The sequence below is a fragment of the Perca flavescens genome, chromosome 20 (assembly GCF_004354835.1).
Source record: "Perca flavescens isolate YP-PL-M2 chromosome 20, PFLA_1.0, whole genome shotgun sequence".
Classification (NCBI taxonomy): Eukaryota; Metazoa; Chordata; class Actinopteri; order Perciformes; family Percidae; genus Perca; species Perca flavescens.
Genome location: NC_041350.1, coordinates 24,009,311 through 24,036,607, shown reverse-complemented (window position 1 = coordinate 24,036,607; position 27,297 = coordinate 24,009,311). Strand labels below are relative to the sequence as shown.

Sequence of the window (27,297 nt, the reverse complement as noted above, 5' to 3'; positions counted from 1 at the left end):
AGGCTCAGTCCTTACCGCAGAGGCCCCGGTCCGAACCACAGTCCTTTGTTGCATGCCCCCCCTCTCTATCTCTCCCCTTTTCCTGTCTTCAGCTATCCTAACTAATAAAGGCCAAAAAGCAGGGAGGTCACAAACATATAAATAAAAGGGATATTGACATCTCTAAAAGAACATTGTGTCCAAGAAGAGCCCTTATAAGTAAACACATAAAATAACAACTTATTTATTATCTGTATAATACAATCTTTCTAATCTTTGACAAAACCCCACTGTGGAAAGCTACAACAAAAAGCCAAGCAATGAAGAGCCAAGTCAAAAACCAAGCCACAATATTTTACTTTACAGATCTATCATGGTAGGACCGGTGTGGGTCTGTCTGCGCAGCATGTCATCCATGTCCATTGCATTTTGAATCAATTTGTTTTGAAGGGTGACTCTAGAGAGAAACTTTAAAAAGCTTAGAGCTAAATGTCAGCGGCTCTGACCTCTCCCTTCTTTACTTCACTGTTTTATCATGACTTTAAAGACTAAAGATTTATCCAGGAATCACTGGAAACTCATGTCATGCAATGCATCTAAAGGAATCACAAACAATATAACACAACTGTGAGGCATCAATCTAAAACTATACCACAGTAATATTTTAGCCTGACACTTTTATCTGATTGTTCAGTGTTTCTTCTGGGGTTCCCAAATAAAATTAGGCTATGACTACACACATTTGCTGCAGTCAAAGAGTGAAATTGTAGAGTCTAATGAATAAAAAAAAATAATCAAACTAGCATGACGAGTCACATTTTTTCTACATGAATTGCATATGGATTTACATGTAATGGACAGAATTGTAGATGAAAGAAATGATCTAAGTTGACAGTGTTCAGCTCTAATTCCTAAAAAACTGATTGGCGACATGCAAAATTAAATACATATTCATTCATTTCAATTAAGTATTTCGACTCTGTCCTGGCCAATTGGGTTTATTTGCTTTCATGTATTTTGAATGAGGCTAATGCAAAATTCTCCAGCAGTGTTGACACTTTCCTCCAAAGGCACCACCCCTTCTCGGCCCTGTGGATAAACCCCATCCATCTGCTGCACAAAGGAGATTAAAACAAACGCTAGCTATTTGCCAAAAATATTTGACCCAGGTCTAACCGCCCATATTGTTAAAGTCAATTTTGTAATCTGTATTTTGCCGAGATCCTCACTCAGCTATTGTTGAATGTTGTTATAGTATGTTCTTTAAATCAAAGTGACATTTTACTACCATGGGCAGGACAATGTTCACAATGTTCACCTCCAAACCATGCCACCATCCACAACCTTTTCACTGAACTTAAAATTTAAATGCCAACAAAAGCTTGGCATGGTTCAAAACGGTGACATAATAACTATGTGACATTTAAGAAACTGTCCGCAAGATGTAAACTGTCTACTTGGATAATAGTCAGGAAGAAGTATGCAGCAAGCTAAAATAAAAGGTCCTTAATAAGTCAGATCTCTGCATTCCCAAATATATTATTTTAATATTCATTAGGCGCATGACTGGAGGCAAAAACCACTCTCACTAGTGAATCAAACTGACTAGAACCCACCAAACATAGGGCCAGAGGTCCTGGTGTGGTGGTACGTTTGCCCTAATTATGCCATATGGAATTTTTTTTTAACTTGTCTGCACTAATCCTAGTGAAAGCCAAGCGTACGCCGGCAGACCTGCCAACTTCTGAAGCCTGTTAGTGCAAAGGTGAACCCCAGGCTTCAGTATCTACCACAGCTGTCACGTCTGGGTGGATCACTGTGGGAGCCTGCAGCAGAGTGGGCAGCAAGACAGGCCGGCATTAGTCATGAATGCAATGGGTAATGGGCCTCCTGTCAATGACTCCATAAGGCACCCGACCAAAACTCCCCCACTCCCCCCACAGGGTGTCATTGAGCTAATGACTACCCAAAATGCACTGCTCAAACATCAGTTGAATAGTAGTAGTAGTGGTGGTAGCAGAGCAATGCAATGCAGTTAAGAATTTCAAACAAAAAAAGCTGAATTCTTGATTGTGTATTTTAGCATAATATGTGTGTAGACTATATCAAGCATTATTGACCCAAATAGTTTTTTTTTTTTTTAAATCCCTCTGTACCTCTGCATAAATAAGAGATTAGGAGAGGTTAGGAGGGATTTCAAGTGATCTGATAGTTTGGTTGTGTTATCATACTTAAAAAGAGGTTTCCATTTTTCTAATCTTAGAGGAAGGTGTCTTCACAATGAAAACGGTTCACAGCGAGGTCTGTGGATTATCCTGTGTAACTAGAATATTGTTATTAGAAAGACACGGTGCTGTAAGTTTTTCAAACATTTTACAAAGCTTTCGATGCCACAAATAAAGTACCAACACCTTCATTGAATTGGGATGGCAGCAAGAGCCTCATAAATTCTCAGCGGAGCTCAAATATCTCTGGCAAGCAAACTGACATTGTTTTCATAAATAAATGGCACTTCAATTTCTGTGTGTTATGATATCATCGACTTGAAGTGATCTGCCTTCAACATGCTCTCCGCACATTGTTTCAAGATGCTGCGCTGCCATAGAGATGCACCTTATGCCCTATGCACTAGGGCATAAAGCAAGCAAGACATTGTATATGGATAGGGAAACTGAAACGCCTTGTTTTATATGACATTATCAGATCACCCATCAAGGTCAGTCTCTCCATCACGTATGCTCTGTGACATATGACTGCACACACATTTCCTAATGGACACAATATCAGATTGAAATCAGAAGGAAATTCCCTGCAGTCCCCGGAGTAAAGCGTTTCTGACCAAAATAGGCACGGAATTCAATTACAATGCAAGTGAATGCTTGAATGTATTAATGTCCAGCAATCCACTTTTACATACACTAATGTAATTGAAAATTGTAAATGTGGTGTACAATAGAAAGAAGAATAAATAGTCATATGATAATGGGTAGCAGGATTCATGTCATTTCATTATCTAGAAATACCCATTTGAAGCAATGAGAGATTAAGCCTAGAGGATGTTTTTTTTAGTAAACATATGATGACTGTTTATTTGTCAGTCCACAATAGCATGCATCACAATGTTGTCAGTGTGTGTGTGTGTGTGTGTGTGTGTGTGTTTGCATAGAAAACAATAGTAGGGGATGTTTTAATATGGGCTGCGGTGTATAACGAATTAAAAGAGCCGGGTGTGTGTTGCCTTTAGGGCAGAAAATGCAGCGTGAATAGAAAAAAACCTGTCCCACCCCCATATGCCCAAACTAAATTCAGTGTTTGGTGTACCCAGAGCAGTTGCATGCAATATCCCTGGTTTTGATAAGTTAAGTAAGACCCACAGTGCAATGTTTTGACCATATGATGGCGGTGAACAGGTGTAAATTAAAACAATAAGGGAATTCTTTAAATGAGAATTGCTGGTCCACCTTAAGTGAGCATGGGCTAAAGTTGTCACAAATGTTGGAGCTAACCCCCTTCACTTGAATCAGCAAGTGGCAAGCAAATTAGGCAAACTTGGTCCTGAGGAGTTATGGCATTTATTCACAGTCAAATAGCCTAAACTGTACACACTGCGGTGCTACATTCACAGCTTTAACCAATGATAAGGTCAATGATCTGGGATGAACACAGTCATATGTAAATCTGGCTAAACACCTGGAAATATGGCTTGGCCCTTACTAATCATCTTGTTAAATGCACTGTACATAAATAAATATACAATTAAGAATACTGCTTTTAGGAAGTCATTTTAAAACAACAAATAACGCATAAGTGCAATCAATGAGGCGTTAAGAGGTCCACATACAATGACTTTTTCCTATGCAAAAATACTAAAAAGGGCAAACAAAAGACTTTTAGCACATAACCAGAAATCTGAGCTACAGAGCAATTGGGATTGATATAACTGTTTCAGATGGAATTCTCTCTAATCAAATACTGTAGCCATTGACTGAATTGAGCCAATGAATTCCAACCTTTGCTTGAACATTGATGCAGTTTCAAAATAGATAACAATAATTTCACTCAGTCACACTGAAGGGTTTAATCAGAGCCTGTATATCTTCACATGGTCTACATCAACTGCCTCCAATTTTTTCACAAACTTTAAATAAACTAATTCAAACTAATAGAAGACAAGGCAACCCTCCAACTGAAGTAGTAAGTCATTGATTCCTCTGGTACTGTAACAAGCCAACAATGTAGACATAAGCTGTATAATATCACCGGGTTGGCAGAAGGAGAATAAGGATTTAGCCAAGCTATCATGTTTGGCCCACTTGAGTGCTAAGCAGTGTGGTTCAATTCTACCATAATACATGTCATTTAACATTGCCACTGGGCACAAACGCCAGAGAATGTTGCTGAGGAGGTGGACGCGGTCAAGCCATTGTCGTCTATGGTTTCAATAGCACTGCGCTAAACAGGAAGGTTGCCGATTTCCAACCGGCTGAAACAAGTCATACGCATTGCAAAGGTGTAATTCTGTATTAGTACTGTATTAACTAGCAATTGAGACCATAAACTTGTGATAAAATTGTTTACTGAAGTAATAAATCAAGTGAGAAGTAGAATAATTTTCTTATAGACTTCCATTTACAGCCGTTTTCTTTTTGCAACCAGTGGGGTCGCCCCCTGCCGGAAACTAGATACAGGCTTGGTGTCCAAAATCACGGCTCCCTCTGGTGGATAGCGAAACCATTGCCACTGTTTCTCCACACACAGACACACACACACACACACACACACACACACACACACACACAAACACAGACACCTTAGGGGTGTTACCGGCCGGCCCCGAGCTCCCTACTTCATCACGAAGGATTCTTTTCCAGCCAAGGACCACGGACTTGCCATGGCCGCAGCACGGAGGAAGCAGAAATTTTGCAGTAGATGGCTTCATCTGTAGAATGCAAGTTCAAGGCATTTCCATATTAGCTTCACTTTTCAGAGCCGGAAGCTCCGTCTATTATTTCTTTCACAGTCTATAGTCTAGAGACTTAATGAAGACTAGCTATGTTTCAGTATTGAGTTGCTTAGTATAGTTGTCTTACCATAAGTGCGTTAGCTTTATACAATTTTATCCGCTTGGTAAAAACTTGACACACCCACAGATTTGTAGTAATTCTGTCCAGTTTCTTGAGTATGAGTTCTTGGTCTCAGTTTACTGTATGTGCATTTATGTATTATGCAGAATTGCATGTTTTGCCAGTCATACTAACTGTATGAAACCTCTAGATCTCAAGGGCCAATCCTTTCTCAAGTGTATGATTGGTAAAGCTTACTTGAATGAGTCCTTGGGAAGAACTCTTTTGTAAACATGCTCAATCTGATAAGTCATGTCTACGGCAGGTCTGTAGCTCAACGCTGTCATACCTGTAGGGCTGAAGGATCGGTCCTTGTAATGGTATCTTATAAATAACAAACACAGCTAATTGCTATTACAATCTAGTCAAATCAAATTCAAAGTCACTGCTATCTGCTCACATGTATATCTAAATTAAACCATGTAAGTGACCTTTTCAGCCATCAGTATTTTAATCTTTTACATAGCATTGACAGTCAGTAACCCCCAACACACTGTACAGTGTCCCACTGAAGGATTAAAGACTCAAGCACACCAATAGCGACGACCCTTTCACTAAGTGCTCCCAACAAAGACTTTACAATAAACAGTCAGACATAAGAATGTAAGCAAAAGAGAATAGCACTATGAAACCCCCCAGCCCGCCATGACTACACAATCCAACAGGCACCATAGAAGCCACCACCAATTTTGCTAGTTCTCAACAAAAGCACAGAGGAAACTGACCAAGCCACAGCAGTGTCCTGTACAGCTATAAAAAGTGACAATCAATATTTTACAACAGGCATTACCTTCTTATGCGTATATGCATAGCCTCACAGAGTGCAACAATTTAGTTTGACCTGATTCTCTCAGTTGATACCAAACACCCACCCTACATACTCTTAAAGCACTATCGCATTCTCTTGGCTACCCAGGGGTATATATATATATATATATATATATATATATATATATATATATATATATATATATATATATATATATATATATATATATATATATATATATATATATATGACCCTACAAACGATAACACCAAAGATCCCTGCTCGCTTCCATCTACTTCCCCAGGAGGCACGGCCCTGCTCCTCAGAAGCTTTTTTTTCTTGATTTTTAGATTCAAAATCTTGAAACACAGAAAAGTAATGCCTTTTTGATGAAGGGCAGTGGAGGTGAAACATAACACACTATGTACATGTCATGTGTGGCACATAACAGCACTTTTCCGTAACCTCAATTTTACATTTCTTCAAGTGGACATATGCTTTTCCATATTTTCTGTAATTTCTACAATGTTGTAATGTCAGATTTTCATGTTAAACATGGCCAAAACTTGGCTGGCAATATTATTAAATTCTCATTCACATTACTCCTGAAACATTTTCAGTTACGTAGTATTTGGTTTAAAAGCCTCAATCTGCAATTTTTGACTGTGGAAAGTGCTGCTATACTCTACTAGATTAGTATCCACTGCTAACTATAGTAGCTACATGCTAACAGCAGTAAACAATGTCATCTGGACTGCCAATGTTGTTAAATTCTTCCCAACTTCAGGTCGCGTCGCTGCTGAAACATGCCAGATTGGGTAGTATTTGGTTCAGAAGCCTTTATCTGAGTTTTTTGATGCTAGAAAGTGCTGCTTCGTTTCTCTACAATCTAACGTTAGCATACTGCTAACTATTAAGTACCTGCACGCTAATGCCAGATAGCTGTAATCATGGCAGCCAATGCTGGTCATTTCTTCCCAATTTCGGGGTCACATTACTGCCGAACATAACCTGTTGTGTAGTATTTGGTTTAGAAGCCTTTATTGGTGATTTTTCACAGTACAAAGTCCTGCTATATACGCTGTTGCAGTAGCTCCAGCTGCTACTAGTGAAACAAAACTGGAGCGCAGCGGAGATTCCAGGTAACACAGTGGCCAATCAGAGCAGACTGGGCTTTTCAGGAGGCGGGCTTAAAGAGACAGGCACTCCAGCAGAGCATCTCATTCAGAGGGTAAATACAGGTGCAGCAGCCATGGGCAGTATGAGAAAGATAAAGTGTTTTTTGAACATTAAAGCATGTAAACATGTCCTAGTACAAACACAAAATACAAGTATGAACCTGAAAAGGCTACACAATAGTTCCCCTTTAACTTAACCCAAGTAGGTGCTCTCAGCCACTGCTGCCCCAGTTAAAAATACACCATAACATTTAGATTCATTCAATCAATTAACAATGTAAAGTGCATCGGCCCCTTGCAGCAAGTGAGGAGTACACAGCAGATGGTAGTTTCCAAGGTTTAAAATGTCCACTAAATTAAAACTGAATTGGTCTGAGTGGTCGGTTTGATTTTTTAATGGTTGTGTGATCCGGCAACCTTCAGTCAGTGGATCAATTGTTCCCTGAAAGGTGCAAGGCAGTCCATGATTTCTGATGCTTTCTGTAAGACCTGACTTAAGCATTAATGCAATCAGTCTAGTGGATATCACTTGCATTTCCTACTTTCAGAATTTTACTGGGTTTTTAGGCTTGTTTACTGGCTCAGGTTTCCAACATACAGGTCTATAAAGAGAGGAGGGTTGGGTAAAAGATGTGTAGTACAAAGAGACTCTACTCACATTTACAAAAAAAAACAATTCTTCAGAAAATACAATCTTTACAACAGAATCCATATGGCACCAGGATTTAGCACAAACTGTAACAATATTGTCTGAAAAAACATTTCATAATTTAAATAATCTGAACACTTATTAGGGCTGTCAAAATTAACGCGTTAATTTTTGCGTTAATTTTTTAATATTTAACTCGTTAAAAAAAAATTAACGAAATTAACGCAGCTGTGTTTGTTTACTTCATGTGGCGGCTGAGAAACGTAATACGCCTCCATAACAGCAGGCGGCGCTACTCTGTATTGTATTGCCCAAGTAATGAAAACCGGCAGCTGATTGGACGAACGCGTCACATGGGTTTGTTTTCTCCGGAAATCCAAAGCCAGACTGTCATGGCGGCCGTTCAGAATACGATCTCATATTGTACTAAAATAGTTCACTGAAACATGTTTCTGAAAACATTTTAAGCGAGAAATAGGCCGTGCAGTTGCTGAATCTGTCTTCATTTCAGCTCAACAAAGGTCAGTTTAAAAGATTTTCGTCAGATTTCGTCAGAGAGACTCTAGTCACCTCATCCTGCTCGCCATTTCTGGGTGAGTCCCGACTGCCCTGCCGCCGACTGAACATAGACTTAGACAGTTTCTAGCCGTTTCCAGCCGCCTTCAGCAGGACTAAATAAGCCAAATTGTTGCTGCTGTTGTTCTGAAAGATATTAAACATTCTGAACTTAGCAGAACCTTTCCTTGTTTGTTTTTTTCCTTCATATTTGCAAAGTTAAGTGATTTAGCGTTTAAATATCCATTATCATAAGCTTCAGTCTCAATTTAAAAAAAGTGATTAATTGCGATCAATTACAGCAAATTGTGCAATTAATTAGTTCATTTTTTTTAATCGATTGACAGCCCTACTTATTATAGTTGCAGATGTCTCCCTTTTTTTGCTCACGTTAAACTATATTACAAAAATACTGATCTAAACTAATCTTAAAACACATTTCAATGACTTGACAGTGAGAATAATTTAGCAGCCACATTTCCTATATCTTTCACATGAGGAGTGAAAGCGGCTAACAGTTCACATAGGCTTATTATAATCCACTCAGACTGAAAAAAGGAAGCTAATGGGCGAACCGGAGGCAAAACAAACAAACGCACCGTAACTGCTTCATTTAACTTGGATCTCTTGTGTGAGTGAATACATTATGTATGCAGACAGGGTGACATCGAGCACATTACATATTCTAAGGAATCAAAGGATAATGGGGATGAATTTAGGAACCGCATCCTCTTAATTTCACATGGCAGTGAATACAGAAAAATGACATATTCTATGCAAATGGATCACCGGGGACGAAGCTCAGCTTATAGTTTGTTTTGGTTAAATCTATGCAATAGTGTCAGTTGACTTGTCATATGAAATTTATAAGGGGGGGAAGGGGTTTAAGCCACTGTGGAGAGGAAGGGGAGTGGAAAAGTGGGTCATAATCTGAAGATAATGTATTCACTACACTGCAGGAGTGTGATCCTTGGATTTTTCCTACAGTATATACACGGCCATAGCCTCCCTTAAAGGTCAGGCACAACGTTGTTTTTGCAGTATGAAGGTTCACTCGCATGGGCAGACCTTGCATTGATCCAACTAATGCTACACAGCTGGATGGAGACCAAGCCGTGAACCCCTGCACTGCAGACTACCAGTGGATGGAGGCAGCAGCATCTGGGACTTTGTTCTCAATGGGATGCAATCCCCAACCTCTAGAAATACCACCACATCACTGCTCAACAACAAAAGCAGCAAGAAATTAAATATATAAACACTACATTTCCTACATTTAAAAATAAGTTTGCATTAACAATACAAGCAAATATGACAATGTCAGTAAAAGCATGCCTGCAAAAAATGTTTAAAGAAGCGATTTATAAATCACTGATTGAGTCATGCTAAGTTAAGTCTGCGGTAGTAAAGGCATTGACAGATGACACCCAATCGTATTCTAGAATTTAGTCTTTTTCTTCACTTCCGATGCTCTTTAAATTTGATTTGTTCTTGTTTAATTGTATTAATTTATCACTGGATACCATCTATCCCACTGTACAAACGTGCAGAGCAGAAAAAGATCAACTCTGTCTGTCTGAATTAGATGGATAGATGTCATGGCACACTGCACAAGTAACAGTGGCACAAGTCTAATCCCTTGGCCCTTTAGGACCAAAACGTCAAGCAGATGGATTAGAAGCCTGAGATTTACTGTAAGCCACATATTACCCATATCAGAAATATTTGCACGATACGTACTGTAGCATGAGTTAAAGAAACTCAATGCTTGATAATAAATTTAATGCATCTACTGAATGTGCATTCAACCAGCATTTGACCACATTCGTAAGAGTGCGGTCTTGACGTTTCTCTCTGTACATTTCTTCTTTTTTTTTACCCTGGTCAGGTAATATATGAATGTCCTTTAATGGTCAATTAAGTTAATAACAATGCCTATGCACACCAAAGCAAAGTAGTGTTTGACCTGCATTGAAAACAAGGGTCTATTAAGAATGCTGACCTACTAAGATTAACCACAGATGTGGGTTTAACCCACAGCACTATGTTGGTTTGTCTTTACAATCCTACACAGGGCTCCAGTGACAAGATGTACTGGCTGGTGTGCCTGCAAACAAAACATTTGAAGGACCAAATCTTTTCTAGACTTGCAATGCCTGGTAATATTTTATACTTTTCTTACGGTTGCATGGCATCAGTGGGTATGGTCCGTGCAAATGGTCCGTGACTGGGTTGGCTTTTACCCAGTATCGATTCTGCTTCTTGGTCCGGTTCTTAAATCAATTCCTGATTAATTTTCTGGGTGGAAAAAAAAAAGTAGGCCTGCTGTACATGTTTTTAGCGTCACCGGAACAGTTTTAGTATCTCTGAGTCTGAACACAGCACAGAGAGAGAAGGATTTTTTATATTACTGTACAATTATCTGGTTTATCAGTTAAGTGTATGAACTACATTGCAGATTGATATCTGCACTAAGTCACTAAGTGACAAACAGAGGGACGACACATAAAAGGCTTCAAGTATGGGTTAAATGTGCATTGGCAGCTTTGCGTTATATAAGTCTGGTGTATGAAATGCCTGTATCTTCACTGTGCTGCATTTCTATAAAAACATCTGGCGCCTGTCTAGCAGACGCACTAGACTACAACTATGTGACAAATAAATGTATTGATTATTTGATTCTCCATTACACATAAACAAGCGGCTCTATCTCACATGTGGCGCAAAGTAAGCAATTTTTGCATTACACGTGCAACTTACAGTATATGTTGCACCGTACAGCCCTGAAGCAGCGCTGTTCTTTCCTCATGAAAATGAAGCAACACGTAAATAAAAGATCCATACACACAGCCATCTATTTTCAACCGCTTATCCGGGGTCGCGGGGGCAGCAGCTCCAGCAGGGGACCCCAAACTTCCCTTTCCCGAGCCACAAATACGAATAGATAAATTTAGGGGAATACGATTCAAATGGATCGGAAAATTTGGAACCGGATCTGTACTGGAAACGGTTCTCAATTCCCATCTCTAGCTTTGTCAGATAAAACAGAACAAAAAGTACAATGAGCATTGTCCACAGAATGGAGACAGCACACAATTTATACAGTAGCTTAAAAAAATAAGATGCTACTTCTGCTTCAGCTTTAAATTACAGTTGTCAGTGTTTCCTCTAGGAATTTATTCAGCAGCGCGAAAGGTAACAGAAATTTTGCTGATCCTGGACCGCCTTGACTCCCCACCAGATCAGCAAACTTTCTGTAGCTGTCCTCACACAGGTTAGACCCAGCACTGGCCACCAACCCGCTGTGACCCCCAGCGCTGGGGTCTGCATTGGCTGAATTTAAGTTGGGAGTGATGCTGTTTGTCACTCTGCCCGAGGAGAAAATGCTGTACTCGCTGTCTGACTTTTTGTTGTTGTTGGAATGACTTCACGAGGGATTGACGTCCTGTCACTGTTCCAGTCGTTTATCCTCAAAAGGGGAGCGAGAGCGGACGACCGTGAAAGTAGAGAGAGAGTGGACAACTGCTGGTCTGAGTTCAGTGGAGCGGGAAGCTACCCAGAGTCGTGTAATCGCAACTACAAGACATTTCAAATTCTGAAGCAGCGTTGGGCGCAAAACTTCCTACTCCAGAGAAATTAAATAAAATAAATAGTGAGATAGGATTCCTCTGCTGGCGTAAGAAATATAAAAAGGTACTTTTTTTTTAAATATGCTTTGGTCATGTGAACATCTTTTGTTATTTTGGAAATTTGTTACCAAGTTGATATCTCAGTGTTGGTTCCCCTCAATGTATCTGTTCCCCTTTCACCTTGTTTAGGTCTTTTGGGAATTAATATGTCTGACAAGTGGAAGAAATATGAAAGTATGTGTACACATAGATCTTGCTTTGATGGCAGCTAGGAAATGCATAGCTTTGAAATGGAAGGCTTTCAAACCCCCAGCAATAGTCCACTGGTGGAATGAACTCTCAAGCTACTTTATTATGGACCGCATTTATTACAAGAGTAAAGACAGAACCTCAGACTTTTTGAAGATGAGGCAATCTCATTGAAAATTTTATTTTATGAGTTTTTACATTAATGTTAGGGACTATGACAATAGATAGATAGATAGATAGATAGATAGATAGATATGATGACAAAAGAAAAAGTGTTTTGGTGGTACAACAGTTCTTAGCTGATGTGAAAGCCGACTGCCGGACATCTGCAGAGATTGACATATCTACTACTGTGTAGTTTTATTTTTATCCTATTGCATTTTAAATGAGCTGCTGATGGAAAAAAAGTATTTGAATGGAAAGCTCTAATTACTAGGCAAAATCAATACGATGTTCTGTGTTGTACAAAACTGATGCTCTCTTTGAAGATAATCTGGGGCAGTATAGTGGGTGTGGTGAGTTAATTCTAAATTCAATAGCTCAACAGCTGCACACTGTACTAAAAGACAGCACTGCACTGGAGACAAACATAATTAACACCCAAAGTATAATAATAATAATAATAATAATAATAATAATAATAATGTACCAGTTTCAGAAAGCAAAAATCAACTTAAGCTACATGATCCTGCCAAGAATTTCATTCACTGTCTTTCTATGGTATTGGTTATGCAGAATGGACCAATGCCACATCCTTTTTATGATGCCTTTGCTGAATGCATTGAATTACAGTGAGTCATATTATTAACACGTGTCATGTGGAATTAGCACCAATGAGAGAAAGTCTGAGCATGCAAACAAATTACAAGCTGCAATCCTACATGACCTATATTGGAAAAGAAAACAGGACTAATTGATTGCAATATCTCTAATGATGGATGAAAAAAGCAAAGTCCCCTATAATGACATGTAAAAATGTGTTTCACACATACAATTCATTATTGATTGTTATCCTGACAAACTAGTTTGGCTAAGGTTAGCCTTCGTGTTGGTTTAATGAACATTGACAAAGCGTTAAAAAGTATTTAGAGTCTGATGATTCAACTATAAAGAAATGACTCAGTTTTGGCTCTTAATGTTAAGTCCTTTTATCAATATATACATTTACTAACGACCAAAAAAAATTTACAATGCAAAATTAAAATAGTGTGGATAAATTACATATGAATGAATTTGGTTTTATAAACTAAAACCCTTTGGTCTTAAATTGGTAGAAATTACAACAAACCTTTATAATGTACCAATACTTTGTATCCAATCATGCCTGTCGCATAAATAAATAACAAAAGAAATATAACTGCATTAGAGTAATGGTGCCTCTCTTTGAAAAATAGTCCACCTCTAGCAACTAAAGTTCCTCTGCTTGACTGACTGAAAATACTTACTAACCCTGCTGAAATGGCCTCGTGCACATGCAGTAAAAATAGCCCAGCAGAGAGCAATGTCAGACCCTTGTAATGGAACGTGATCAAGGGAAATGTAGTGTGGCTCAATGACCTCCAAGAGCTTGGTGGTGACGCAACACTCAATGCCAGAGAGAAGGGTTAGGGTTAGGGCCAAAAACATCTTTACACAGATCCATGCCAGGTCAAGGGCAAAGCTTTACATTTATCAAGTCAAAGGATGAATGTCCTTTTTCATTTATATTATTTCAAATGAACTAAGAGAGATTTAAACAACTTTTAAATTAAGGCATTTGTTTCTGCTTCACTTATTCTTGAGGGACATTAAAGGATGTGCTGGTAAGAAAATAAACCTGACATTATCTATCAGTTTTTTTCCTTCTAAATAATCATTTTCTTTTTTTAAATTATTGCTTTAAGAGCATCCAAATTGATAACACTTGCATCACCAAAGGAAAACCATAGGACTGACTTTCAATACTAAATGTAACTTTAATAAACAAGTGATATGTGCACAGACATTTCAATTCCACTGGTTTGCTACAGACTTAATGTAGTTTAGTTGTGGATATGGAGTACATGACATATTCACAGGTCTCTGGGAAATGAGGTGTCTACCTTTATATTTTATCTCTTACAAAACAAATTAACTGACCACATCTGTAAATACTGTCAAGTTTCCTGAGATGTGTTATTCCCAAATACCAGAAAGAACAATTAATCCTAAACCTTCAGTGCTTATGATTTTGAATGATTTAAATCAAACTTCCTCACTCAACTCAACTGCCTCCTGCATGTTTCTGCCACAAAGCAAAAGACTACCACAGAGTGATTTAAATTCAGAGAGTGCTACATAGTTTCAAAGACCTACTTGGCATGGTAATACAATAGCTGAAGCAACACAGAGGTAAAGGCTGGAGACAGAGGAGTGTTTCTACAGCTAGGGGTGCTTACTACAACTACACACAATACAGTACTTTACACTCAAAGAATAAGTACAAATAAAACTTACATATTGTTAAGACCAAAATAAGCACGTAAATGGTGTGTTGATGGACATAATAACTGTGTGTGATGCACTCTTGGTTTCTTTAGGCAAAGCCCCTCCAGATGCTCCACTGAATAATTTCTAATTGAATGCAACACAAGGACAGAGGGCCATTTTAAAATGAACTGGATAGACACAGAAGAACAATGATACTAGCTACATATGTCCTGAACCTCCAGTCCACAAACATTCAATTACATTCACAAATATAGGTCAGTGATTATGCTCTGCTTAGCACAGGGCTTTGCATTATACATAACAAAAACAAGTGTTCCCTGTGTGAACAACATATACATCTCGGATATCACTCAGCAGTGATGTAATGTGGAGTGGCTGAATATGTGCTGGTACATTGACAACTGGCCTTGCACAGTTTTGTTCTGTTGAGGAGAGGAACAGACTCCTGCATGAGTAACAAACCGGTTTTATCGAATCTTAAACTGTAAGTGACAAGCGTGTTTGTGGCATGTTAAGCTTTTGAGTGCTCTGTGCCCCTCCTCCCCCCTCTGCACCATCAGTTCCATAACCCAGCAATATTCCTGTAATGGTCCACTATTTTGCCTTAATCTATACTGACATTACATAAAGTCCATAAATACGTATTCCCTACTGTACACTGCATGATAAGAAAGAGGATGGTGGTAATACATTCATCACACTGTAACAACCAAATGTTAATTACAATTTATGCACTCAGCCTAACATACAGCACTGTGAGCTAGGCTTTTGCTGTTAGTATAAAGCCAGTGTTCCTTCCTACTGGCTCATGAAGCTATAAAGCATAACTGAGTATAGAGGAGATCACTCAGCTCACAATCCCAGAACTTGGATCATAACCTGAACATTTTGAAACATCGACATTAGGAGTCACCAGAGTATCACGTATTCCTCATATTGGTATTTTTTGGCAAAAGCAGCTGGTAAACAACACCTTTTCGCCAGGTGCTTTCGAGAGCAACACCAAACATATTAGGTACGGTTATCTTGCCTTTGTTTTCAACAGCTATATTTATTCTGAAGAAAATAAGCGGGCAGCAGTGTTGTAGTACTCGAGATTGGGCTTGGTCTCGAGACCCAGACTGATCTCATGAAGTGGCGTATGTATGTGTGTTATCAAGACGCATACTTGCTTTTTAGCGTGTTTATCAATGCCGTTTGGCCTCCATTGACTTACATTACCTTGTAATTGCGTGTAAATTGATGCTGTAGTATGAAAATGAAAGGGGGAAAAGCCACATAGGGAGGTTGGTCGGGGTGGAGGATGGTTAAAACACAGGACTTTCACCCAGGAGAGCGGGGATCGTGTCCCACGTGTGATGTTTTAAGCCTTTTTATGTTATTATAAGCCTTTTTATGTTATTTTAAATTGTTTTACATGTACTGTAAATGTTTTTTGTTTGCTGTGTCTGTTTTTGTGATTCTGTGTAACTTGTGTACTGTTGCTCCAGGGCTCCCTTGTAAAAGAGATTTGACTATCTCAATGGGACATCACCTGGTAAAATAAAGGATAAATAAATAAAATAAAAAATAAAATGTTTCCTTTCCACGTTTGTTATTTTCCTAAACCCAACCCGGTTCTTCTTTTCCTAAACCCATCCCACGTGGTGTGTCACGTTTCCTAAACCCTAATCCCAACCAGACATTTCCTAAACCCAACCGTAGCCTCGTGATAACACGTAGCCTCGTGATAACAGGTAGCCTCGCGATAACACGTAGCCTCGCGATAACAGGTAGCCTCGCGATAACACGTAGCCTCGTGATAACAGGTAGCCTCGTGATAACAGGTAGCCTCGTGATAACAGGTAGCCTCGCGATAACACGTAGCCTCGTGATAACAGGTAGCCTCGTGATAACAGGTAGCCTCGTGATAACAGGTAGCCTCGCGATAACACGTAGCCTCGTGATAACACGTAGCCTCGTGATAACACGTAGCCTCGTGATAACACGCCACATGGCTTTAGAAAATGGCGTGTATGTTTACGCAAGGCCACTTTCTGAAGGTCTCGTCTCAGAATCGACTGCACTTAACTCGGTCTTGCCTCGGTCTCAGATAAAGAGGACACAGGATTTTATTTCAAGTCCGGTCAAGACCACAACTGCCTTTTGATTATTTTATCAAGGCATTGTCATGATACACCTATGGCAAAAAAAAGAGGTGAATGAAGAAGAATCTTTGTTTTCTGTGAGTGTTTTTTTTTTTTTTTTTTTTTTTTTTTTTTAAATGGGAATGTGGATCTTTCAGATCAATTTGAGGAGTGTCTATGGTTAGCATTTTCCACATTTTACCGTGTCAGTCAGTGTGGGACTAGCACCGGTTTGGTATTGGTCTCGTCTCGGTCTCGATCCACTCTGGTCTTGGTGATGACTTGGTCTTGGTTTAGGTGGTCTTGACTACAAAAGTGGTGGGCAGCCTGATCATGGCCATGACCATGGCCAATACCAGAGGGGTTTAATAAGATCCAACAGCACTTATATCAGTGGATCGGATCAGTGCAACACCATTGATAATGCTAATTAAACTGATGTAGAAACAGGGAAAACATGGAAACTCCACACAGAAAGGTCTCAGCTGACCTCAAACACATGCAAGAACTTGTTGCTGTGAGTAGGGCTGGGTACCGAACGTCAATACTTTTATGGCACCGAATCCAATTCTATGAGTATTGAAAAATTATTCATCTTTCGGTGCCAAATTCTGCTTCCAAAAAGCGTCTGAGCCCGTAAGTGCAAGCTTATCTGTCCTCTCTGAATATTGACACAGAGCGGAGCTCCGACACACAGACACACACACACACACACACACACACACGTTAAACTGTCTGCAGTTTTGTTGAAGTCACAGAGAGTCACGGCGATGCCGATAAAGTGGTTTAAAGTGTGGTTACAGTTTTTCTAATCTTCACGCAGACAGCGTTTGATATGATATTAATGGCGAGCCGAAAGCGGTTGCGGTGCTGTTAATGTTACACTTCCTCTTAGACAAGCACGCACGACAGTGGTTTCTGGTTTCTGCCCTGATCACTGACCGACAGGCTGATGTTGCAAGGCAAGGCCCTTTTAATAATGTTAATTTTTTAATTTTGATAACTGTTTTCATTCACAATTAAGGTGGAAAATAAAAGCTTTGTGTTTAATGTATTTTTGTTGATGTTGAAATGGATTTTAAAACATATGGTATCGAAAAAAGTATCGTTAGGAACCAACATTGAAACTGAGGTATCGAAATTGGCACTGGATCGAAAGATTTTGAATGATGCCCAGCCCTAGCTGTGAGGCTACAGTGCTAACTAAATGCTCACCTAAGTAACAGGTTTTCAAGCCTTGCTTTAAAAGCGAAAATGCAAGCAGCCCTAAAGAAAACAGAATAAAAACTGATCTATTTAGGTTATCAACCATTAAACCACTTCTCTCATTTATCAATAGGTGCCCCTCCACACAATGTCGCACCAGTAAAATCGGTTTTGGTGTTTTAAAACCAACTTTGTTCAGCAAAAAACTATTCTATTCAATCTCCATTTAATAGTGACAAAGGCAGAGACAGCTGTCAGCTGGTGCAGAGCTTGTATTTTGCCAAGTTCTATTCAGATTGGCCTTTCTTCAGTCCAAAGTAGCCTGCTGGTTTAGCTTGTCCTCCGATTCTCTGGCAGAGCAACACAAGGAAATCTTCTGAACAACTAAGATTTGTCCCCCGTTCGGAGGATGTTTTTCAGGCTGGGCGAGCACTGCAATGAGGCCTTCTGGGGATTTGAAGCCCATTGTTAAGACAGCTTGAAAAGGAATCCTTCCCAACATGGTCGGTGTGTGATTAATAATATAATGTATGCTTTGCTGTCAAATGACAAAGCTAATCATTTGATGCACTTCTTGAAAGCTTGTTAACCATCTTCATGGGGGTTTGCTGATGTTAACAACTACATTTGAAATGCACATAAGGCAAGATTTTTGTATTTTAGACTTTATAAAGAGAAGCGGCTGTAGCACAGAGAAGCATCCCTTTCCCACCAACTGAAAATACTAATGTCAGGTACGGACACTTATGCACAGACAGGACATCTTCCTAGAGAAGGTTTGGCATTTATCCTTTAAGATATAGAACATATTTAAATCAGGTAGGCCAACATGAGTATTAGTATTAGGCTCATACTAATACTCATGAAAATAATAATAATAATAATAATAATAATAATAATAATAGAGTATTAGTGTTATACAAGTATTAGACTACATTAATTGTACTTGCAATAACATTTTGAAGCTGCAAACAAGTGAAGCACCTTACTGTAGAACAATTTTGTGTAGTCAATCATTTATGCCAAATGAATGAATGTCAATGCATGTTGTGTAATGATTGAAATCTTCCTTGAAACTCTGGTTATTCCTACAACATGACCAGGTCAATCTAGGTCACAAAACAATAGAAAACACTAGACTGTAAATGTGATGACAAGACTTCCACAGCTAAACTGAAACCTCATCTGGCTGTGAAATGTTTATTTCTTGGGTTTGGCTTTGGGTTCTACCTTTGGGAGAGACAAGTTCATGTCTTGGCAATTTTTATTTCAGGTTGGATTTTGCTTTTCCAAGCTGCCCTTGTGCAACCTCTATTTTGTGAAAATCCCTGATACACTTTCAGCAAAACACTTGTTGTACAGTAGTGCCAGTGTTTAGGTCACTTACAACTCAGCTAGCTTTTATCGAATTACCTTTTTCCTTTGTCTATAGTCACTAATAGATGCTGCGGGCCTCTGTGAACTATTCATGCATGCACAATTGTTACATGCATGCAGAAAAGCCCATTGCCCATTGACTGCACTACCAAACCCGGACTGAGAGGCAGAGGCATTCCTGAACTGCAGACAGAATGGGGCCTGAGGACACACCATACTGTTTTCGATCCCAACCTACCAAGTTTAAAACTATTGGATCTGCCCAGAGCCACTCTGGATCGGCCATAACCAATTGCTAATGTTTGGTCGTGACGTCGGCTTAGCATCGCTAGCGTTCCCCTTAGCCAACTCATTCACCACTAACGGAGCAAGCTGGAAAAATCTAACTTTTCCTGAAGCCCGTGGGGAGGAAGGGCCACCAACGTCATGGCCACCAACAAAACTCAGCAAAGATTGTTCTTGCTCGGGCTTTCACTTGTAGATGTTCGACAGCGTTGCCACAACGGACCAAATGACTTCGCTCGCATCTTTCTCCACCGCCATTACAGAACTAAAACTCAAACTAGCGCACAACCTCAACGTCATTGTTCTTCAACCACTCCCTCTGTTCGCTGATTGGACCGGTAAAGATTGGCCGAAGAAAACCCAAGAATATACCGCAGAGCCAGACGACGTACTGAAGGGAAATGAAAATTGAGCGGAAGTACATAGGAGGGTGAAGCCAGGCTAATTGTGAGTTACACAAGTGTAAAAAAAGTGATGGTAAAGCAAGTGGCACTATAGGGTACTATTAAGGAGTGTATAGGGTTTTGGATTTTAGAAGTTGCTCATTTTTCTAGGCAAGTCATTGCCAGAGTTTTCCATTCATTTCTGTGTGGTATGAAAACCAAACTCAACAACCAAATTCAACACTTGCATGTAATACGTATAGATGGATTTGTTTATATCCACTTACATCTTCAATACACTTTAAAAACAGCAGAAAAAGACAATGAATGGTTTAGTAAATTATATTACAATAACCAAAATCCCAGACAATATTTTTCAATAGTATCAAATCTCAACATTTATATCATATTGTTATCATACTGATATTTGGTCAAAATCTGCACAAATGTAGGCAAAGAGCATGGCAAAGAGGCATAGCTAGGAGTGCCAGACATCCTGTGTGCCTGAAGCTGCTGTATGCTATTCCTGTTGAGAAAATGGGCCATACTGGCCTACATACCTGCATTCTGCAATGGTTTAATGGACTGAACTTGATGAACCTGAAAGGCCAAACTGCTCCAAAATGCTGGTATCACACAGAGCCAACCAGTCTCACCTGATTGTCTTAAATCAACTCTTTGCTGATGAGCGGCTCCAAATCAAGCCGATATTTCACGGAGTTAATTAACTGAATAATCATGCATGTAATCATAATGCAAGAACTGAGGAGGATCAACTGGGCCAATTTTAATGAGCCAAAAAAGGTTGGCCTATTTCCTACTGAAATGTAGCAGGAGGACATAATACTCAAAATATTAACCACACAGCGTAAGGCTGGAGGAAGATAAACAGAAATGATTTGTTAGGGACGGTCATTTATTACTTTTTTAGCGGCTCCAACCACTAACTAGCAGAGCAGAAGCGTACCTAATATCCCATTTACTACTGTAAAATCTCGGTAAGAATATTTCATGTTTTGCCCTGTGAATGAACTAAAAACCCCCAAGATGACTGTGCCGACTCCAGAGCTGGTGATGCTTCCATGTCTAAAGAATTAAAAGAAACTTTTCTAGGTGAATCTAACTGTGCCACTATTGGCTGTAACTTACAAAAGGGTTGGAAGTGAATCACAAAGTGCCTTTGCACTTAGTAGTTTAGCCTCTGAATCTTTCATGAACAGTATGCTTGTACTGTAGCTGTTAAACTGGCCAGAACCACACAGTGCTGTTAGAACAGTGCAACTATTTCAAATATAATGGCACCACAGAGGTGAAATAAATCTTTCCAATTAGATAATAAATGAGAATGCAGCAGACATTGCACAATTTTCCACATGGATACAAAAGACTGCAAAATGGGAAGGCTTGTGTAAAGGCCCTCTAGTAAATCTGACTTCTCTATGATTTATATTTATTATTTATGAAACAATGATCAGCTCAATCAGGAAAGCTGCAGCTGTCTCTCAGACCACATTCATTCATTGTTGATGAGCAACGTTTTCAAGTTTGTATCTGCTGAGGAAAGGCAAAACCAAGACGAGTGTAAATGTCCATTAAAAGAATAAGTTCTCTCTTTGCTAAGCACCACTGCTGAGAAGAAAAACGGCGCCGCAGGTCTTAAAGCGTAAAGATATTCTAGGGCAGTGTTCAACAGTGCTGCTTTGCAGGGATTCATTCTGACAGTCTGTTAAAATACAGCTGAAAAAGACTCACCAGTGTGTAATGTATTGTATAGTGGTAAACATCAGTTTTCAATCAAATCTAGAATCCATCAATCACACCTTCCACTGATCACGGCAGATTGTTGAAAATAAGCCAAATGTGTCACTCAGCTTTTTATCTGGCTGGCCTCAGAACAGTCGCTGAGTGTATTATGGATTGAATGGATTTGGTCGACTCGGAGCCAAAGCACAAAAACTATCCTCTGCAATTACATTAACTTACAGTCTCTACAGTCCACACAGACAGTTGTCAGAACACAGAAAATCCCCACAAATGGCATGCGGTCAGTAAATGTATCATATGCCATCAAGGCAGATTATGGCATCCATTGTCCTACTACTGACCCCTGCCCTGCACAGTTCAATGGTCATGTGTTAACTGTAAAGTATAAGGCTTATGTTTTGCACTACCATGTTACCATCTGACACACACACACACACACACACACACACACACACACACACACACACACACACACACACACACACACACACACACACACACACACACACACACACACACACACACACACACACACACACACACACACACACGGAGAAATTGATGTGAGCTACTGTACTGTAGGGGCCTCCTGAAAATTCCTGAGAATAACACTATTGATACATTTTATATGATAAAATTCTGTGCCGATGTTGATTCATCACCCTATTTTGGAAAGTTAAATAGTGCTACAGTACAGCAACATATTCTCTCTAAGGAAAGCCATTGAGTTGAATGCAACAAGTTCATGCCCATTCTCTGCAAGTTTAATGGCATTCTGGGAATATGTGGGGCAGCTAGTACAGCAAAAAGTAAATAACACTTCAAAACAACGGTTGGAATGCGGTGAATTTCATAAAATAGTAATTAGACTCTATTTTAATAAAAGATGGGTGTACATAAAACACAGTGGGAAGCTTTTATCCAGATCAGCTTATTTTTGCTATCATTTCTAATGAGCTGTGAAGAACTGTAAATCTTGTTCCACTCGCACCCACTCACTCCGCAAAAACTTCTTTACATGAAGAAGTTAATGATTCGAAGAACTTGGGCCCTAGCACGGAAATGTTTTGATTCATTAAGAGAAGGTGAAGTTTAACAACACCACACTGAATCTTAGCAGACCTTTGCCAGAGAAACCAAAGCATAATTGGAGAAGGGTGCTTTGAATCATTGGACGTCAGCGCCATCAAACTAATTTATCACACTCTTCATCACAAACATAACAGAGTAAGCGTAGTTGATTCCATGAGACAGTACTTGAAGAGCCAGCATTTAGGATCAAGACTTTGTTAAAAAGGGAAGTAAACATTGCCTACCTTATGGGTGTAAGGTGCTTCTCCCAGGTTGATTCCATCTTTTGCAAGTTTATCCCTCAACAGTACCTTGAGCTTCAGTTTGGGATAAGTCACAAAGTCATTACACTCTGTGAATCTCAGGTTATGGTTTCCAGGACAGGAGGCCTCGTGTCTTCCTGTGGTCCTGAAGTCATCTTCACTGTTTGAGTGTGCAGAGTGGTTGCAAGCAGAAGGAACCAGAGGCTCTAAGGTGAAGTAGTAGCCAGGTGATTTCCTTTCATCCTCATCTTTTAGCTTGTGCACTGCTGTGAGAAGCCTGTGTCTGTGGTACTTAATGCTGACACCTATGGCGTCGAGGTCTGGCTCCCCAATCTGTTTACAAACTTCCAAGTCATCATAGCCATTGTCAATGAATGACTCCACATACTGGGCCAGATGGAGCTTAGACAGCCACTCGAGGACGAGGTTTGGCCCTTGGGTCATCTTCAAGCAGGAGCTACAGGGGTTTTTTTGAAGAGGCAATCCACAACTCCGGTCAATGGAACATCCAAAAGTTCAATTCCCCAAATTAAACACATCTATTAGTTGTGGCCGGAGCAATAGAAAACGCTGTGAATACATATCTGGAGACAGCAGGGTGGAGGTTTGTTCTGAACACCTTTAACCGTCAGAACTCGAAGCCCTTTCACACTTTCCAAAGCTGGCTGAAACCCGACGAAGTTCTCTTGAGCAAAAACAGTTAAGACAGGTTCAGGCTCTCTTGTGACCCTGCGTTTTGACATCTCCTGGATGCGTGTAAATTAGCATAATGTGAAATCCCCTCGGCATGAAGGAGCTGGGATTGTTTTTAAGCCAAAAAGACGAAGCGCGTGACGCGAGCACTTAACAATAAACGTTTCTAGCTAACTTACTTTCTGGCGTCGAACGACGCAACCGTAAAGTTACCTGGTGAAAAAAAACATTTGACCGAACTGACCACATTTCTGTGAAGTTATCCTTTGACATACATGGGAAAGGAGCCAGTTGGCGTCCTCTCATGCAGCATTCATCCTCTTTGTCTCATTCATCGCAACGGTTACAGGGCAAGACGCTCAGGTCCGTCCAACATTCACCCGGAGCAAAAAATGAAAAGGTCGACGCTAAAGCCAGTGCGATAACTACTATTAAACCGCTCGTAGATAAGAAAAACATTCAAAAGTATCTACGCCTCTTCAGAATGCACTTGTTGTGGCTTACTTTGTGCTCCTGGCTTGCAGCGTATTCAACTTTGCTGTCCCTCCGCTCCACGCTCCGGTTTTGTGACTGTGACGAAGATGCTCAGCCTCGGCTTCTCTGTCACACTGCTGGAGGTTTTTACTCCGGTGGACGACGGGAGTTCAGCGAGCACTGGCGCCACCTGCAGGGGCGTCTGGGAAATGTAGGACACATGAATAAAATGAAATGAAAAATAAAATATCTAGATAAATAAAATAAACAATTAAATCACTGATAGAAACACATGAAAATGTAAAAAATAAATAACACAAAAGTAAACAAAAAAAACAGAAAATACCTGTATTATTTTTAATAGTATTTTATTTTAACAACACTTACCAGTAGTTGCACACCGTAACTACATACGTGACATTGACACAGTAATATTAGGAAAAAGGGGGCCAAATATTGGCACTAAAGTAACAATGGAGTGACGCCGATATTGCTTTTAAAAGCTTATGGTATACCAGTGTATAGGTCCATCAAAACAAGTAAAAAGAAAACACTAGAAAAATACCATGACATTTCTGGCTACAATACAGGATGAAGACATCACATTCATAAAACATTTTAGAGAAGATGTATCTCCCACAATGTAAACATTGGCTGCAAAAATGTCTTTGTAAAAAGTGACAAAGGGGAATTTGCACCACTTTGTTTAGATGCATGGTCTCTTCACTCTAAATGATAAATACATAATTCTTATTGTGCATTCAATTATTCGTGGTCTAAATCAGGGAGACACCAGGCTGTTTCTCAGGGTGACCAAGGCAGTGTTGGACCCTGCTTGAGGGCTCTTGAGCAAGACATTTAAATCTATCACTTACACCTCTGACCTAAGATGGGACATTCATTTCTAAATGAAGTCAGTGAGCAAAAACGGTACAACATGAAACAGAAAACACAAGACAAAACATGTTATGATTGATTTTACATTTATTTTTCCATTGCACAATAATATCTATATATTATGTATCTACAGTCTAAATTGTTTGTGGCAGCAGATTAAGTCAGACATCCATGTGAAATTTGTTTTAATAAAACTGTACAAAAATTGCCTACTATGAGAAAATACTGCAACTCCACAGATATTCATCCCAGAAGACCGATAGATGGATGGAAGTATGGCGACTGAGAAACCCTCGAGTTCTCCTGCACGGTGCTGTGAGCCTAGCTTCGGTTTCTATGCATGTCTACAGTGCAGGGAAAGCAAGAGATTTCATGAAGCAAACAATAACAGAAACGGATGTACCAATAAAATAAATATAATCTCTCACAGTTACACAATTGGCATGAATAAATGAAAATGGGACACCTTCAGATGTGTGATGAGTGATGAGAACTTCAGTTTTGTTCAACATGGTGGTAAATAAAAATGCCCAAAACAGACAATCTCTAAGAGGGATAATACATGGTTTTTTCAAGTTTGTAAACACCTAATATCATGCATCCTTCAATGTGCAATAAGAGACCATTTTCGACCATATATGTTGCAAACTGAAGCACTTTGAAGTTGAGGCCACACTTTGCAGAAAGACTCAGCGGCCCACCGAGAGGAGATCACCCTCCTGCAGTAGGAAAGCTTGAATCTGAAATGAGCATGTTCAATATATAACCAATACAACCAAGACATGACAAGGTTTATTGTCATGTCTGGATGATGGACAAGTATGCACAACCATTGTTTGGACATTAATGTGAGTTATTTGAAAAAAATTACATTAAAGGTATTCATTTTTAATAGATTATTGAAATTAAATGTATATATACACATTTGTTTTCAAATATATAAATATATCATAGTATCATTAACCTGACGTTGAAAACAAATCTGAGAGTGAAGCAATCAGCATCATTGGCAAATGACATAGTTATAAGCATAGGTACTGTCATGTTTTGGTCCTTTCAAAAACAAGCAAACGGGACACGAAAAAATAAAACACATTAAAACCATACAAACAAAATTATTTTTAAGTACAAAAAAAAAAAAAAAAAAATAGTGCAAAACCCACATAACCGCTCTTTCAGATGGGTTTATCGCAGCAGTACACAGTAGAGTAGATTAAAAACAGCCAGCTTAAAGTGAAGTGTTTTATTCCAAAAATCTGTATATCTATCTTGGAAAAAAACATTTTGAAAATGGATGAAAACGGTTTTACCTCATGCCTGCAACCATTTTCCATCAGTGGTACATGATCTCATTTTGGAATTAAACTCTTCAAATTCACTTTGCCTGTTATCTGAACACATGTACAGCAGTTTGGGTAATGAGGGTGGCATGCCCAGAAGAAGCTAAAGCCAATCCCCCCTTCCACCCTCCACACAGCAGACTTCTTGACTTAAAAGAGTGCTATCCATGGTATCCAGACTGTCTCTTACCATTTAGGAAAAATCAAGACAACTCTGTGAAATTAAGCAACTCTTTGGTGTCGGAAATTAACATGGCTGCAAGCATACAGTAGGTCACATTGCCTGAACCTGCACTGTCAGATTTGTGTCCAGCTGTCCCGTTATTTACAACATTTGGCAGCAATCTGGACTGACAAAGTCTTGTCTCTCTTTTCAAAATAAAAGACTAATAGATAATGCTCCTACATTGACACAAATAGCAGCATATCCTTGCACCTCATGAAAAAAAAAAACGAATTACATATAGAATAGATAGAATAATAGAAATCTAGTGAACCACATTGAAAAACACTGTCAAGCTAAAACAAAAACCTCAAAAGACCTATTGTAATACACTGTATCTATGCAGTATTATAAATATTGGTGTCCATACACATATTCCTGAATATACGTATGTACGTGTACACACACACACACACACACACACACACACACACACACACACACACACACACACACACACACGCAATGCGTCATGAGGCAAAGGCAGAAGAGAGACCGTTTTGAAGTGAATGGTTCAGAGATGACCAATGGCACTGCATGTTAACACTCTGTGGTGCTTGGTCATTTCTACTGGCAGCTATAAACACAAAGACAG

At 39.4% G+C, this 27,297-nt stretch overlaps 1 protein-coding gene across 2 annotated transcripts in view; it reads right to left on the bottom strand.

Annotated features, from left to right (window-relative positions):
- sash1b (SAM and SH3 domain containing 1b) overlaps positions 1 to 24,422 on the bottom strand; it is a 57,632-nt gene extending 33,210 nt beyond the window's left edge. Inside the window, exons 1-2 of one of the 2 annotated variants that reach the window (XM_028566255.1) lie at positions 24,273 to 24,422; positions 23,058 to 23,532 (exon numbers count right to left, since the gene is read on the bottom strand). In XM_028566255.1, the coding sequence (XP_028422056.1) occupies positions 23,058 to 23,519 (462 nt within the window). In that variant the 5' untranslated portion in view covers positions 23,520 to 23,532; positions 24,273 to 24,422. Of the gene's footprint in view, positions 1 to 23,057 lie in introns of both variants that reach the window. The other variant, XM_028566254.1, reaches the window with a different exon arrangement.
- Positions 24,423 to 27,297: the final 2,875 nt, after the last annotated feature.